The sequence below is a fragment of the Bactrocera latifrons genome, unplaced genomic scaffold (assembly GCF_001853355.1).
Source record: "Bactrocera latifrons isolate USDA-ARS-PBARC rearing strain unplaced genomic scaffold, ASM185335v1 scaffold_12, whole genome shotgun sequence".
Classification (NCBI taxonomy): Eukaryota; Metazoa; Arthropoda; class Insecta; order Diptera; family Tephritidae; genus Bactrocera; species Bactrocera latifrons.
In genome coordinates, this window is record NW_017534630.1 from 2,437,819 (window position 1) to 2,455,924 (window position 18,106).

An 18,106-nucleotide genomic window follows, 5' to 3' on the forward strand; every position below is an offset into this window, starting at 1 on the left:
TAAACGGTTGTCGATCGCCATCGGCGATATGTCATCACAGTGCAGCCAAATAGCACACGCGCAAAATGCAAACATGCAAAGAGAAGAAAGAAGTGCAAAATATGAATAAATTGTGGTAAAAATAAAAAACATTTCAAAATTTTTATATTTTGAATATTGGTTTTGGTCAGTAGTTTTATTATAAAAGTGTATGTTTGTAGATGCTTGCCGTCAGCTTCCGCAGAATTGTAATTACCGTTGACTGACATGCATGATTGGCATGTTGATAGACAGTTCGCCGTCATAGAACCATCGAAAAGCTCTTATTATTTTTTGAAGGGGTGATTTAAACCATATGCAACGGTAATCCTGTTTGTGGGAAAAGTAAGCGATTAGCAAACTTTAGGGTTCAGTGGAGTAATTATAATTTGATGGATTTATTGTTAGCTCTTGTGAGATTTTGACAACTGAAAACTGCAGTTAATAATAAAAAAGAACCATTTTTTTTTTTAAATAAGCAAGATAATGAACCACGCCAGTCTAATATACGGTGGTACATTTTGTACTATTATTCATACTATATAATAAACTATTCAATACAGGGAATATTTCATTTACGAATAAAGGACAAACAAATACTGACGAACAAGTCTTTCTGTCCATTTATTTCCCTGTATTTCTTATTTATGAATTGTTTCGACTATCCTATCTTCTAAGTTGCTTCAAACTGGACACAGTGTGCTAAATTTAGCTAAAATCGGTTCAGTAGGTTAGGAGTCCATCGCGGACAAACAACGTGACAATTAGTTTTTATGTAATATAATATATAAATCGAAGGGTGAGCATCAGAGAGATAACAGAGCATTTCAACATTGCTTATGAATTAACCCAGCAAATTTGGGTTAAAATTTTCGATAAGAAGCCTGACAATGTTAGGCTCATATCAAAAGACGTGAATCATTTGCAAAAACCAGGTCGAGTAGATGTTGCAAAATAGATAAATAACGACGTAGTTGAGGACCCTATATTCATACAACGCATCACTACTGTTGACAAGACAGATGTGTACATAAGATGATCAAAAAACAAAAAACAAAAAAAAAAAAAAAAAAAAAAAACTAAATTCGTTGAAGGCTAGCTCAACCGATACTTATAACAACTGTATGGAATACTGGAAAATTATGTGCTGGCTTATTGGTTTTAGCTCAAAACGAGTCTATTTCGTAGGCCATAACAAATATTTGTGTGAAAATACGAAAATTGTAATATTTTATTATTTTTTCCAGTCCGGGTCAAATTTGATCAGATGGTATTGCTTGCGAACCGCTAATATTGGTTTGCATTATAGCTTGTCACTTTAACCAACTATCAAGGAAATATTTTCAAGATCAAAAAGTAGCATTTTGGACATTTTGCGTTATTTGTGAGAGCATTTTCAATTAAAATTCAGCAGGCCTATGAGTTAAAAAAACTTCATAATGTACTTTCCTATGGATAAAACAAAATATTTATCCTAACCTTCATTTAAGTTTATGACGTCAATAAAGACCAACATTTTTTTTACTCTTGCAACATGATGCTAGAGAGTGTAATATTTTTGCTCGCCTAACGGTTGTACGTATCACTTAAAACTAATCGAGATAGATATAGACATAGTCCGGGTGACTGTATGTTTGTCCGTCCGTTCATCAGCGCAAGCTATCACTCAAGTAAAACTGTAGATATCTTGATGAAACTTGGTATTCACGTTCCGTGCCAAAAACAGGGCGATTTCATAAGACCAACGCCACGCCCACAAAACGGTAGTTAAAGAAATTGTATAACGTGCCATAACTAAGCACTAAATTAAGATGTAATTAGGCACAATGCCATTAGCAAGGGGCACCGGGCGGTGAAAAATTTTGAAAAAGTGGGCACGGTCTCGCCTTCAAATAAATTTAATAAACATATATGTATTATATAATATACTAAACCACTTAAACTATAACAAACAAATTTGCTGAGCGCAAGTGCTATAAGAATTTGCACAAACGGAAGATGACCCCGCTCACACCTCATATAACGATAACAAATCAATAACTAAATACGCCGGAGGCATTAAATTTTACTTCCGAGATGGTATGAGAGGACTTAAATGGAGGCGGGGTTGAAATTGGACGATACACAAGCAAGGCGCCGACCACTTTTAGGTGATATCACACAACCCGAGACGCGCTCGACCAATTGCAACTAAATTTGGTACGTGACAATCTTCTAATATTTTCATGTTACAGTGTGAGTAAATGGGAGAAATCGAACTATAGTAACGCTTAGTTACCATATAACACAATTTTAAATTTCTTTTGAAATTTTTACTTTCCAGCACACAAATCAGGAACGAATTAATACGGATATATCATGAAAAAACTTTACACGAATAGTGCTTTTGAGATGTGCCATCTTATGGCTAAAGAAAGCATAAATCGAACCAAAGCAGTTCAAGCTCCTGGGTACTGAATATGTGGACCAAGTGTTTATATACACACAACAACTTTGCTTCCGCCGTTTTTTATTTTTTTTTTTTTTTGTAAGTTTAAGGCTTTATTATAATAAAAACGGTCCAAAAGTGTTTTCCCTTATTCCCTCAAAAAGCGATGCTTTTGATCCATTTTTTTTGTAAACTAGCCGCACTCAGCCGCGCTTTTCTTGGAATTAAAAAATAAAAGCAAAATTTCCCGAAAGTGTCTAGAATTCGGCTCAAAACGTAACATTTTCAGTTGAGAACAAGTTCAGGATGCAAACAGATCTCTACAAATATTTTACTGGGTTAATGTTGACACAAATGTCCAAGACCCAAGACCTAGAGTTATAGTTTACTTTTTACCAAAAACAGCGGTCAATTTGTGAGATATAGTTGAAATTGAGAGAGAGAATATTTTCCTGATAACAGCATCTCTGTGTATAAAGAAAGGGGTTGAAACGAGTCAATATTTCCCTAGCTCACGTATACCTAATACAAAGATTTTGAACTTTTGACTTTATACCGCATATTTCGAAACATATATATTAGTTATCCTAGCAAAATTGAATGAGCGTGTTTTTCTTATAACGAGGCATATCTGTGCTTAGAATGAATAAAATCAACTGAAAACTCGCACTAGACTCCACATAAAACTATTTACCTGAAGATACTTCCCTGGCTTTGGTTCTGTTAAAGGGCAAGATTGCATGTTCGGTTATACTTATCTCGTCTTTATTTGTTTAACTAAGTACTTATCCATCTTAGCTTCATCATGATAGCATTTCCAACCATTTCTAAGAAAGTAACATAAGCGAAAACTTTGTATGCAAAAAATATCATTATTTATAGTAACTGAAATATTTTTTCGAAGTAAAAGTTAACCAAATGTGGTAAACAAATCAATAACATCACCAAGTATTAGCATAAAAAAGCTTTCAGGTGTTGAAAACAAAATACTAATAACAAAGTAAGATCCCTAAAGCAGCGCTAAACACAAGCAGAGCATCACTAATCCCCAGACACATTCAAACGTATGCTCACACTTTGTCAGTAAAATGGTAGAAAACATGATTTTAAAGTGTCGCCGCCGAAATAACTGTCATGACACGCCTGACACACAACATAATTTCCATGTTTTATGCCACTTACACGTCTCTTATCTGGGCAAATGTCAACATTTTCGCACGCCATAAATTCTGGCAGGACAAAGTGCAGAAAATAAGGAAAAAACATAGCGGATTTTTGAAAAGCAACAAAATTTACGTCATCTTCTCACAAACTATTTGGCCTTAAGGCAACATCAGCAACATTTACAAAACCTTTATGCCACATTTACGTGACAATTGCGTTGTGGCACAGCGAGTGTCACATAAATTGCGCATTTTATATGCCGCGCTGCCAAATGCACCTCGCTGCCTCTCCATGTTGGTACGTGTTTGGGTGCCTTTGTGTGGGTCAAACGGCGCGGAAACTATCAGCGCGCTTGTTGGCGTCGCAATCAGTGACAGTTATGTCGCATGCGTTTGTGCGTGATTTTACGCGCCACTTTGTGTAGCCATGCACTTTGTGCATCAAAAGTGCTTTTCGCGAAAATCATCATCTTCGCGAAGCAGCAATTTAGCTGCACAAGTAAATTTGTGTCTGTGTGTGTGTGCCAGCATTTTTATGCGGCAAGTGGCTATGCGCGCTTCTCACAATCGATCGCACTTATCGCTGAGCCGTCATAATTTACTAATAAAATTTGCATTTTTATTAATATTCCAGCGGCAGCAAAAACATGCGCGTAAAATTGTTGCAACAAAAAATTGGTGGCAAGTAAAAAAATGCGAGCGCAGGTTTTTGTGTTTCTGAAACTTTTTTTCTTTCTTTTTCAATTTTTTTTTGCAAATTTTTTGCATGCCACAGCCCACTGTGCAGCACTTTGTCGCTCTAAATGACGCGTAATTGCGCATAATTTTAATTTTTTATTTTATTTTATTTTTGTGTATATTAATATTTAAAATTCCTGGGCGGAAAGGCTGCTGTTGCAACAGTGGCAGCTTTTGATGGCCGCTGCTGTTGCTAGTTATAGGTATTGTGTTGCACGGCCGCAATTTTCAACTCAATTTGCATAAAACAATTTAGTGGGCTTGACGAGAGCACACTCGGACGCTGATGAAGGTGACAAGCTTGCATGCAATTCCCGTACATACATACTATATGATGTTGCATACATACACTTATACATGTAAATATGTATATTTTTCTCGATTTATGCACCATTGTGACCCACCAACGCCTGCCTAATTGCTCTTTTATCAGTTCTGTATACCGTTCTCTCCGTTGGCCGAGCGCGTCTCAGCTGCCGAAAGCCTGCCTCAAACCACAATAGCTTGCAACGCGTTGCTGCCACGTTATTTGGTTTGTGGTTTAATTTTTGCAGCCTCATTTTATTAAGTATTGTGGAGATTGCAAAAAAGTTAAGTAAAGTACAAAACTACAAAAAAAATATTTAAAAAAAAATTGAAAAATAAATTCACAAAAAAGTGCAAACAAATTCTTACAGCACTTTCATTTGCAAAAACTTGACTCTCATCCCGTCAGACATCAAGCTCCAACCCCACGCCTACCTCTCAGCACACAAAGAACCTTTGCGCCATACCCTCCAACAACATTGCACTCATATCAAGCGCACACACACACACACAGCTTAATCGGCGCTCATCTTGCTGGCGGCAAACTTATGCCGGCTGCATTTTAATATTCAACTGCATTTGCTGAAGTTCCTTTTTCATTATTTTTATATTTTTATGAATTTTTGGTCGTTTACTCTTTGACTCCTCCCTCTGTCTGTCTCGCGCATTTTTTCACCATATTTTATGCCGGCCATCAATCAGTTACAGGCCAACTTTTTACATTTGTAAAACAGCGAAAAAATTGAAATTAATTGATTGCCCTTCGGTCAGCAGTTAAAAAATGAAAGCCAAAATAAAATTGATTTCCATAAAAACCAAGAATTATAAAAGCAAAAGATCATGAAAAGCAAAAATAAAAATATTCAACTGTTTGTTTCATCTCCTCCCAGCTGCTACGAAATTGCTTGATAAATTACACTTCATTCATTGGGCGCTGATTTTTACAACAACAACTATGCACAACGTGCGTGGCAATCAAAATTGTTGCAAGCGACACCCAGTAAGCAAGCAAACAAATTTCGATTAAATTGCCTCCGATCATTAAATTGCTTATCACACAACGCTGTGTATTTGCAGGTATATACATACATATGTACTTACTTGTATATGCGTATTCATATTTGTATGTATGTATATGTATGTGTATGAATATTTTTTCGGAGAATTGCATTTATATGCCTGCCAAAGTCCATTCATCGCTGTGCTTGCCCCAAAGCTTTGCGATATTTCATTGCCCAATATTATTACAATGTATGTATGTATATGTAATGGCCTGTTTTACTTTTTATGAAAGGCAATTGCTATGGGAAAAAATCCTTTGACTCTTGAAATATACGCGTTTAATAAATGGCATTAATATTTAATTTCTTATTTTTACTAAAATATATAAATAAAAATCTTAATTTTCTGCCTTTCTACTAGAACTACTTTATATAGGTAGATACGTAACATACACGTTTAGATAAACAACGTTCTTAAAGAATGCATTTCAAAGACTCATTTCTTTAATGACGGAAGCCAGCGAAGATAGGTAAGATTCTAAAATTTTTAAACTCAAACTGCATATTCGGAGTGCACCACGAAATTCTGCCGATTAATCGTCTATTTTCGGGCCGTAAGATCCAATAGCGCCATCAGCGCCAATAATAATATATTTCATGACATCCTGCTTTCGAAAAAAGTCTAGTGATTTCGGAACCATGCGTCCTTTTACTTTCCTTAGGCGCAACTGATCCTTCAAAATGGTGTTCAATGATCCCTCTGATATTCCAACGACACCAGTAAGATCTCTGACTATTAATCGTGAATTTTCAAGCACTAATTCTTTTATTTTAGTGACGTGTTCATCATCAGTTGATGTTGATGGTTATTGTGAATTAGATTGGACATAAACGTGTTCTCGATTCTTATTGAATAATTTGTTTTAATCCAAAACACGTCCTCGAGACAAATAGTTATGACCGAAGACCTTTTCCAACATTCAGAACGCTTCGGCACCAGAAATTTGATTCCACACACAAAATTTAATGGAACTTCTTTGTTGAATAACTTCGCTCATCGTAAGAATCACCGAATGCACTTTATGTACCTCAGAAAGACAAGCCTATACAAAAGCCTAATGATTATTTTGATTTGACATATGGCACAGATGCCATTGACATACATATGTATGTAAATGTAATATAGAAAAAAATAATTCGACGAATGGATTTTTGCGTCTACAGTAGTATTGCACAACCACTTTAGAGCGAAAATGATCTTTTGATTACTATAAAATTTAGTAAATTATTTAGATAAGTCAGCTGTTGTAAAGGGATTAATACAGAAAGTGGTCTTCGGACCACAAATTCCATAGGCGCAGAAATATCGAAAAAAAAACTTTTGGGTTCCAAATTCGGGTATTATTCGGGAATTTTCTGATACTTTGGGAAAAGGTATGTAATTTATTTTATTAAATATACTTAGATACTCTGTTTGAGAAACAAAACAAATTTCAATAAGTAAGTATAATGATTATTATGCATGAGCGAAATATTACAAGTCGAAAGAACGAACGAAAGGTGTGCTTTGCTAAGGTAAAAAACATATGTTATGTAACGAAGGGTGTGTTTATTAATCGCTACAGGGCTAAACGGTGCAAACCTGAGGTGGTTAAAAAGTATAAAACCTTTAGAATCATTGGGACCAATGCAATAATTCTGTTTTGATGGCGACATGAACAAAAAATATTCTGACGAATATTAGACAAAATCTTGGCAAGTTCTGAGAGCTTATTTGACAGCAGTTTACTTTTATTTGGATGAGAATAACTACGCGACATTTTCTTAATACGAACTACTTGTCTCAAATATTTGACTATAAATTATATTTATTTTCCTCTTTGTCATTGTCATGAAGTAAGCCCGAATTTTCTGAGCCATTGTGGTTTAATATCGCACATTTCTTTGAACCCGATCTGTAGCTTCTAATCAAGGCAGTAATTTTATCTCCAAGACATAACTGAGCTGAACTTACTGCTTCAAGTCGGTGTGGTGTTTTGAGTGCCACCTTTGGGAAATATTTCAGGTGAGATTAGTTTCACTTATCTTGCGGATATTTCGTAGCGCTTAAGCGCGATTTGATTTTAAATATTTTTAAGTAATTAAAACTCGGTACTGGTGCCTATTTAAATCGATAATTATTAACCTCTGAGAAACTTAAAGGCATAAATGTGTACAAATTCCTGCCCGACGTACGTTTTTTCTAACATTTAAGCTTATTTATAACCTAATCCAAAGAGTAGAATATGTATAGATTTTGGAACATTTTCCAATCATTTTGATATTTGTAGCAATTATAAAATTCACCGATGTATAGTAGATTTAAGTTATTATTATTGAGTCCATTTTTGTAGAGCAGTACATTTCCTCAAAAACTATTAGTTTTGCAATTTAAATTTAATGCTTTTCCATTGAATGTTAAAATTCATAATAAAATACTTTTTCCCTCAAATAATCAAACTTTAAATATTAAGATTAAGATACTATTTTGTAGAGCTTTTAATTTTCCTCATAGAGTTTGAAAGGAGATATATTTTTACCAATAGTTCGAAGCGACATTTGAATTTTCTATCTTATCTAATAAGAGATACACGACTGGCGCGCTGTTGTTAACTCGGCTATAATCGCATAAGCGGTGCATATGCCAGTAAAGAAGAAGAAGAATAAGAGAAAATAGAAAACCATAACGCAGGGAACATGCTTGTAACGTACTTGGAGAGTACTCGATTCATATGTATATGTTGACCGCTTCAACTCATTCCTGCTATGACTCACCGCCTTGCTCTCATCAGGCTAAATTCATCGAGATTATCTGCAAAATTTCACTGAAGTAAAATTATGCTTTTCCTTAAAAACTTTATTACTTTGCACTTTGATGTTGGCAATGCTTGCAAAACTATGCGCGCAGCTAACTACAAGTATGCTCAGATTCATGGAATATCCAGTGGAGCAGAGTGAGCAAATAATAAGTAAATTAAAAAAAAAAAAGTAATTACAAAAACAATAACAAACTTTTGTTGTATCGCATGAAATTAGCATCATTTGTTTAGCGGCGCGTTGAACATGTGTTCTACAAGCTGCACATGCACAGCTGCCACACACACATAGGTGAATATGTTTGCGTTTGTATGTTTGCCACGCATACGCGTGCATAAAATATTTGCAAGTGCTTTAGAAGTTTTGCGGTATGCATCATAAAAATTTGATTTGTGAAACGCAGTGCGTATAAAGTGAGTATTTTTGCGCCACATGCTACAAATGCCGCTTAAGAGCGCGTTGCACAAGCGTACGCACTAATCCCACTTATTACTCACGCACTTACACGCCATATTAGACATACACACATATGTGCCACACACAACCAGCCACTCGCTGTTCGCCATTTAGCGCTGCTTGCCACCGACAAGCGACAGTAGCATGCCTCAATCACTTCGCTCCCATCGCTCAACATTGCCACATTTGTTTTGCAGTTTTTGCACAACTTTATCGCTTTCGGCTCAGCGATTTTCCGCTGAATTTATTTGTGCGCCAGTAAATTTTGCAAATTTCGCATCAAGAAAATGCAAATTAAAATATTTTCATTGCTCAGCGCTGCACATAGTTGTTGCTGTGCTGACGCATTTTCGTGTGCATTGGTATGTTGTTGTTTGTGCGGAATTATGCACAATTAAATATTTGGTGGCGCAACAAACGGCTGTAAATTTTGACGAAAGCTCGTTGATGCGCAGAGTTTTAGCATTCCTGCTTTGGGCACAATTCTCTCTAATTTTTGGTGCTTAAAATCACTTGCGGTGCTTAAAGTTAGTGTTGTACGCAGTAGTTTTAATAGCACATGTGTTCGAGGAAATAGTTTGAGTACTAATGATACTTCCAATTCCAAGTGGAATTATTTGTGAAAAAATCTTTTTCTCAAGTTATTATGTTCCAATCATGCTTGAAGCAAATTGGATCGCTGCAATAAAAAGTGCTCAAAAGTCAAACTCAAAACTGCCCAAATTTTGAGAAGAAAAGAGAGAGGCTAATCTTTAAGTTCCTCGGCGAAACTGGAAAAGTGATGGAAATGCTATTAACGGTGTGAATAGATATAAGATTCTAAAAGAGTTTCTCCACAATTTGGTTATATTCTAGACTAATTTCGGACTTCAACAGATTGTCCCTAACTTTTAAGTTTTTTCAAAAAGTCTGCCGATTTTGTACTATTTAACAAAGTGTTTATTTATTCATGAATATATATATATTTTCCCCTTCAAAGATCATCCTCAGGTTTATGGCAAGAAGCTGACAGATTTGGTTAACATGAGAGTTGTTCCAACAAGGCAACGCCAGGCCACACACATCAACAGTATCTCAGTGGAGCTCCAGAGCCAGCTTGGAAGACTCTTATACATCTATCTTATGGTCCGTATCTGGAGACTAGTGATTACTACTTGTTCCTGATTATACAAGTACAAATACAAGACTGGTGAAAGATTCGCTCCAAAATCAGTTAATGACAATTTTCGGTCCCAGCCTTTGACAATAGCAATGAGTCCTTTAATTTTTCTTTCAAAATTGTGCAACTAAATTGAGTTTTATAGTAATGGTGAGGATATTTTTCAGGAAAAGTTAAGACAAATGAGGGACTCGGTGAAAATATTTTGAGCAATTGTGGCAACTATAATGTGGACGTTTAACAGTCTTGGAAGATGTTGAGACTTAAAAAGAGGGCTCTTTATTTTTCTGTAATTTTAGAATAGAGGTATCGATAGTAGATAAAAACCGCTGAAAATCTTTGAATCATACTCTAGATGAGTTTTTTCAACCTAACAATGAAAAAAGCGACTGAAACGCTTTTTACGAAATTATTTTTATACTTAATTCTCACTCTACTTATTTTTCGAACCTATAAAATATTCCTTTATTACTATTTGAACCACACTCGCTCTAACCGACCTTAATTTAATCTTCTCCCACCATAAATCATCGGTTTCTATTATATTAAAGCCATATTTCTATATAAACATCCTAAACAACAAGCCTAAAAAGTTAAAAAAAATATATATATATATAAAAAAGCCACTAATGAACTCAATTACTAATACATATTATTTATCCACAACTAAATATTCGCATCCTTTTTACTAACTTCGTGGCGTCGATATCGATTGATTATATTTGCATAAATATACCTCAGCCGGGACATTTATACAATATTTACACGGGTAAACTTAATAGCCTATAAATTACAGCGCGGTAATTAAAGCTGCTATATTTTGCATGCGCGCTCCGTTCTCACATTCCTTCCACTTCACTCCCTTTCTTCTTCTGCACTGTGTATTCTAGCTTGCTGAGGTCACAACCACTTTTAAAATTAAAGTGCATAATTCAAAGTACACAACATTTACAGCAAATTAATTTTAAACATTTATTGCTTTCAACTGGGTTGCCAGCCTGCCTGAAAGCTAACAAGCCTGCGAGACAGCCGATTGGATGGACGCTCGCAAAAGCAGGATTTAAATATACTAGTAGCCGAGCAGTCGAGCAGCAGCAGYGGGCATAAAAGTCTGCTCAAACCACAGTGACCGCCCAAAATGAGGGCACAGTAGATGAAGTGGCTAGGCAGCTGTGGCACGCTTGGGTCACTTAACCAGTGATTGGACATAGGACGTGCAACGACGAGTATTTGTTGCAATATTTTGAATGGACGCAGGCCGTGGAAAGGCGAATTGAAGCGCAAATATATGAAGGACACATGTGTAATATTTATATCTGAATTAGTTTGTGTGTCTGTATGTTTGCGTGTGAGCATGTGCATATTTACAGTTATTGCCATTTTGTGGTATGACGCGACAATTATGCCATAAAATTGAATTTATGAGAGACAGCAATACTGCCAGCCATGACAACAACTGAAGCCCGGTGTCTGTGCTTATGAGCCGCAGAGTGCGAAGGTGTCAAGAGAGCTGGGCGAGGTTTTAAAGTGTGGTGACACACAGGCGAAGCCTTTAAATAAATATTATATTAAAAGCGCATTTTGGCGAGCTTATTAGGATATCGTGTGGCATATTTTGTTTGGCGACGATAGCTGATTCCGATAAATATTTAATTTGTGAATTTTGTGCGAGTTTTTCTTTGTTTTAGTTGTTGGGTATTTTTGTTGCAATTAGCTTTAAATATTTAAAATGTAATATTGGCAGTTATTTGTGACAAGGTTGGTTAAATAATAAATAGAAATTGAAACGTACCGTTAACGTTGCCGACCATGAGGTCTCGCCACTCTCTGATGATGCGGTGCAAGTAAATAGGCCGGAGTCACTTTGTTGTAAGTCTTAAAGGAAAGAAAAGTTATTTTAAAAAATTAAAAAAAAAAAATGTTGATTACTAAAAATGAAAGGAAATTTATTAAAAAAATTGTATTTATTATTCAAAATTTCGAGATTTCAAAATACATCTTTTTTAAATATGCCTTTTTTTAATTTTTTCTAATAAAAGTTGGATTTTACTACTACAGGAAAGATTTTGAAACTTTTTTAAATTTATTTCAAAATGTTGAAAATTAAATTTCATATTTTTAAGGCCTTAAATTAAAATAATAAATTTTAAGGCCTTGATTTAATGATTTCTCATTTAAAAATAGCTGTTCGTGGGTTATTTGGCTACCAAACTTATTTAGAGACAGCATAAATGTAGGCGAGTTTTATGTTAGCATGCAAACTAAACATGAAATACAATATAATAATTAAAACGTTGCCTACATTTGTGCGCATAGTTTTTATTTAGCCGCGGCGCGCACCCTTTGCTACATACAATATGGTTATTATATCTCAATATCTACTAAATTTTCATAAAAAAAAAAAAAACTCAAGAAAAAAAAAAGGAAAGTGGTAACTAATAATATCTATGGATTTTAAAACTTATTTTCAAATGTTGAAAACTAAATTTTTTTTTTCGTAAACTGTAACCTTTATTAAAGACATTAATACAGCAGCTATTTAAGGATTTTGCATTAAAAATAGCTTCAAATGGTTTACTTTGCTACCGAAATCATTTGGAGACACCCTAAATATAGGCAAGCTTTATTTTAACATGCAAACTAAACACGGAAGAAAATAAGTGACCCACCCATGCTATATACAATTTGATTATTATATTTCAATATTAATTCAGTTTTCATGAAAAACTTCGGAAAAACAAAACAAAAGTGGTAGCTAATAAAATACGTATTTAATTATGCAGATTTATTTTTATATTATATATATTATTAAAATATAATATTAAACTAAAAGAGTAAAGGCTATTGTAGCCATCGACCCCATAAATATTGTATTCAAATTTCGGTCTACTAAAACTTAAACAAAAAGGTATAATAAATTAAATTTCTCATCGTTACTCACCATCGATACGCAACGATCCACCCTGCACTATTGTATAACGATTGCCATTCTGCAGCATTGTGCCATCCTTGTACCACTTGACACGTGGTGTTGGATTGCCTGTTGCGCGACATGGTAACATGGCAACACTGCCTTTGGGTAACGTTTGATTTGAGGGACCAATTTGAATGATCGGCGGCGGTGTGTCATCTACAGAGGTAACCTATAGCGACAAATAAGACAAGAAAGAATGTGGTATTCATTATAACAAAGCTGCTGGTAGCAGGTAGATGTAAAATTTGCCTACAAATAGACAAAAGGGCACTCATAGAAACCAAATAAGGATATTAAAATTCACACAACAGAAATTCAATTAAGTATGAATAGTGAGGAGATGTAAAAAGCATTGTTGAATTAAAGATGGAAGCATGTTTAAATTTCACGCTGATTTTTGGTTAAAAAATATTAAAGTTTAGTGACTACAGATAGTATTTCTATGTTGCTAAGTCTCATTAATTTTTCTGCTATAAATAGAGGAAATATAGTGATAAGTGTATACCAATAATGGTTCAACTTCTTCAAAATAGTTTTGGAAAGCATATTGTCCAACTTTTTTCCACTGGGTATTCCATAATTATTTTAGGACTTTTTGTGCTTTACATTCATACTTGTTAGTAGATGATAAATCGAATTTCCGAATATTTTTTGTAAATTTCATTTTCAATTGAAGCTGCTAACCGGAGCCATTTGTGCGCTCACCAACAAAAACAATACCCAAAAAAATTGTAAAATTACAATCCTTTGTGTGCACAAAGGCAACCATGGTTACAATTTCGTACGAATTGTCTCTCGTCATGACAATGTTTAACTCAAAGCCGTAAGGACAACTGAAATGGCTGCCAAATACAACCAACAAATAATGTGATGGTATTGAAAAACAAATTATGGCAAAAAATATATTTCAGCAATGAAATGTTAAAAATATATTTTCAAATGTGGAAAAAGCGTAACTGAAACTCTTTTAAGACCAGCAAAGGTAATTTGATCCAATTAAATTACAAAAAAGGGAGCATGCAATTAAAGAGAATGAATTTAAAATATTTTTGCCATGTTACTAGACTCAGTGTATATACTCATACATATGTACAAATATATACTTTTTTGGCTTGCAAAAATTGTCATTTCTTCACTACAATGCAATTTTGCATCCTCCTCTTTATCACACTCCTACAACTCTTGGTGGGCCAAGCACTCTTGTGCGTTCGGGTACTCTTAAATATGTGCATAAATATATTTAAAAATCTGTCTGTCGTGCTGTTGCCATCACTCACCTGCAAGAATGCCCGTATCGTCGTCGAGTCCACCACGCTAAAGGCCGAGCACACATAGTAGCCGGCATCGTCCTTTTGCACGCCACTCAATTGCAGTGTGCCCTCGACGGAGACATGCATGTGGCCGTACGAATTGTTGGGAAACATCAGCGTGGAGGAGCCCTCTTTTGTCCAGAACACCGATGGCGGCGGATTGCCATCGGCAACGCAAGGAAACTGTGCAACGCCGTTGAGACCGACCTTTTTATCTTGCGGCTTCACAACGAATGTGGGTGGCGCTGGAAGGGAAGTATGTTAAAATAGCGGAAGAAATTAATTTAAATTATATATATACTTTTGTTACTTTAAATATTGCCGAGCCTATTTTATTATTAATTTTTTTAGTTTTAAATAATAAAAATCAGCTGATAAGTGTAAGGCAAAAATGTGAGCAAAGTCTAAAAAATATCTTTAATTAACAATTGATCACATTTGATCCGGACTAAGAAGAAAACCTACATTTTCAAGTATTTTAAAAAATATTTCTGAGCCAGTAAATACAGGCTAAAGCTAAGTCCAACTTTTTAAACACTTGTTATAAGCCTATGCGGGGATGGCCTTCAGTGTCTTGGGTTTTGTTCAACAGTTTCAACGTCATTTTCAGAAATCTACGCCTTGTCACCTGTAGTAGTACTTTTTATGATTGATAAAATCATCTACATTGTCGAGTACCTTTTCTGTGACCTCTACTCGATGTCGTTTTTGCATAATACTCAAGTTTTTTGGTACGATTCTGGTATTGACCCGCATCATTTCCGAAAAAACAACCAAAATGTTTTGAGTCGATCCATTAGAAATATAGAGATTATTCGTCACTGTTCTTGAACTTCTTCAATGTTATCGCAATTAACAGAGTTGGATGGAGTTGTGCTCGTGATGAAGTACACTCACCGAAACTGCAATTCGGTCCGCGGCAAATTTGATCATTTAATAAAGTATATTTGTCAAATTTGATCTTATGATAAATTATACTTTTCTTAATATTTTATTATAACCATTTATTTAGTAAAAATGTAACATTAATTATTTTTTTTAAATTTTTATAAAAATCCTCGATAAATTTCCCGTTAAAGAATTCTAACTCTAATTTTTATTTTCTACTAATTTCACATTAAAATAACGAACTCCACCATTTCATACCAAAACCGTTAATTAGAAAAGTTACGCGCCCATTTTACCATGTACTCACTCCAAACCACTAGACTAGTTATGCCTGCGGCTCACTGCGCGCTGTACCCGCGCACACAATTAATACCAAAATTTAGAAAATTTGCACTCTCTAAGCACCCACACTCCCGCTCCCCTCTATAGTATTCTCGTACTATGTAGTATTGCCGAACACTTACCGTGTACTGTCAGCGAGGCGCGTGCACTTATTTGACCGACACTATTGTGCGCTTCACACACGTAGGTGCCCTCATCGGCTGGCGAAATGTTGGTGATTTCCAAACTTTTGTCGTCGTGTTGTATGCGCGCACGAGCTACCGGTATGTTGCCCTCTTCCTTCTTCCATAATATTTTCGGCGGTGGATCGCCGCCGACGAGACAATGAAACTGCACCGTTTGGCCGGAGAGTGCGGTGAGATCCTGCGGCTCCTTCATGAAGTATGGCTTAACTGTGGGCGAGAGAGGAAAAGAGAGAGGAGTGGAAATGAAATGAAATCGTATTAAAAAGCGACAAGTGCGCGCAATTGAAAAATTATGAGCTCGAGAGCATCAGATAAAATGCAGTTCTAGTAAAATGTATAAAGTTCACATTAAAAGGGTTGATTGTCTATGAGTCTATGAAAGTATGTAGTCGTAGCAATACTCCAGCGAAATTAATAAAGTTTTCAATTAAAGCGACAACTATGCAATGTACCGAGCTTTGTCTGCGTAAGTACCGTTACTCATAAATAGCAATTACATAGCACTTCCGGTCTAAGCGAAGTGGCGCAGCAAAAGTTAATGGAGATTTCTGCAAGTGGATAAGTCTGCGAGAAACCGCTGCTTTTGTCACCCGGGCACCCATGCCAGAAATCAGGCTAGAGCCGGCAAAACTTTTCCAATAATAGTTTTAAGTTTCTTTAAAGTATCCCGCACACCCGCACACCCTCACACACACATAAAATGGAAAAGCAGCAGCAGCGCCGTCAACTGCTGGTCACTCTCTGCGCTAACGGTAATTCCTGTTGTCCTGCTAAGTACTGGTACTTAAGTTCATAAAGGAGCGGTACTTCTCCGAGTTAATGAGAAAAAATCTTAACGATTTTTCACAAAGCGCCACTTGTGTTGTTGTTGGACTTTTTGGTAGATTCTTTTTTTTGGTTTGTTCTGGTGTCGACTAAACTACTCGCTTGCAGTTTGCTACTCATGCTTTAATTTACTTTTATTTTGACTACTGTTTTTATACTCTCGTTTATTTCTATTTTATTTTTGCTTTAGCGCGCAATGAAAAGTTTCGTGTTGCAAGAAAAAGTGTTCTCACATTGCTGATAAAAACGCCACTAAACTAACAGGTCAACTATTTTAAAGAGCTTTTAATGTGCTCTCTCTTATGGGAGACACTCGTTGTGAATGAGATAAAGTTTACAGCAGTGCTTTTTGTCCACTCGTTAAACTTTTCACATGCCACTACACACATACATGCATACATATAAACAAATAGCTAGTGCATTTTACGTTTTTATCACTGTTGTTGGAGTTTCTTTTAGTGGCGGTAAAAGTAATTAATTACTACCGTAACCGAGCGAAATTACAGTTTTTGCTATTTTACGCTTTTGGTGATAATTTTTAGAAGCTCAAATGTATGTAAGTATATGTTCATATGTATGTGTTGATGAGCATGCTTGTATAAACAGATACTTAGCTGGGAGTAACTAAACTCGTGATGCGACATAAAGAATTGCAAATAAAAATATTTAAGTATAAAATCATTAAGAGAAAAATACAAATTTATTAAAAACATTTTTTATTAAAATAAAACAAAAAAAAAAACAAAGCTCGGAAATCAAATCTCCCTGGGAAATGATATTTCCAAAAAATGCATTTTGTTAAGTTGCTAGGACTTCCTCAATTACTAAGGCAAATATGCGCGCGATCTATCAGCCATTTTGTTCGTAGCAGCTACTTAAGTCGGTATACCTCGGTAGTGATTTGTGATTTTTACAATGGATAAGAATATCGGTAAAAAATGTCGAGATTTTGTCTCAAATTTTTGTATTTATGATCAAATTTCGTCAGCGAAATCATTGGAAATGTTTGAAAGGCTTACAGTGACTGAGTTTTATCAAAAGCACAAGAGTACGAGGCCTTCAAAGACGATCGAGAGATCGTGGAAGATATGCGTCATTCTGGATAATCTCCGACCTCTTCAAGTGATGAAATTAATAATAAAAAAAGTGAAAGATATGGTACTTGAAAATCGTTGGGTAAGTGTTAGAGAGATGGCAAGAGAGCTCGATATATCTCGCGAGCCCTTCGAATGACTTAGGTGGATGTTTTGGATATGAAATGAGATCTTGATCGACTTGTCCTGATAAAGTTAAAAAACACCGCAAACAGGTCTCTTTGGACATGTTTAATCATGCGAATTCCGATCTCGCATGCATGGATTCGTTATAACTGCCTATGAGACAGGCTTATGAGGTAGGCAACCAAATAAGTCAACAATCATTGAAATGGAAGGAAAAACCGAACCATAAAAACCAAA

The 18,106-nt window shown here is 35.4% G+C and overlaps 1 protein-coding gene across 3 annotated transcripts in view; it reads right to left on the reverse strand.

The window, feature by feature from the left end:
• Positions 1-18,106, reverse strand: part of LOC108978317 (protein sax-3) — a 224,234-nt gene that overhangs the window by 40,308 nt on the left and 165,820 nt on the right. For all 3 annotated transcript variants that reach the window (XM_018948535.1, XM_018948536.1, XM_018948534.1), the window contains exons 6-9: positions 15,762-16,031; positions 14,377-14,654; positions 13,067-13,268; positions 11,918-12,000 (exon numbers count right to left, since the gene is read on the reverse strand). In XM_018948535.1, the coding sequence (XP_018804080.1) occupies positions 11,918-12,000; positions 13,067-13,268; positions 14,377-14,654; positions 15,762-16,031 (833 nt within the window). The remainder of the gene's footprint in view (positions 1-11,917; positions 12,001-13,066; positions 13,269-14,376; positions 14,655-15,761; positions 16,032-18,106) is intronic.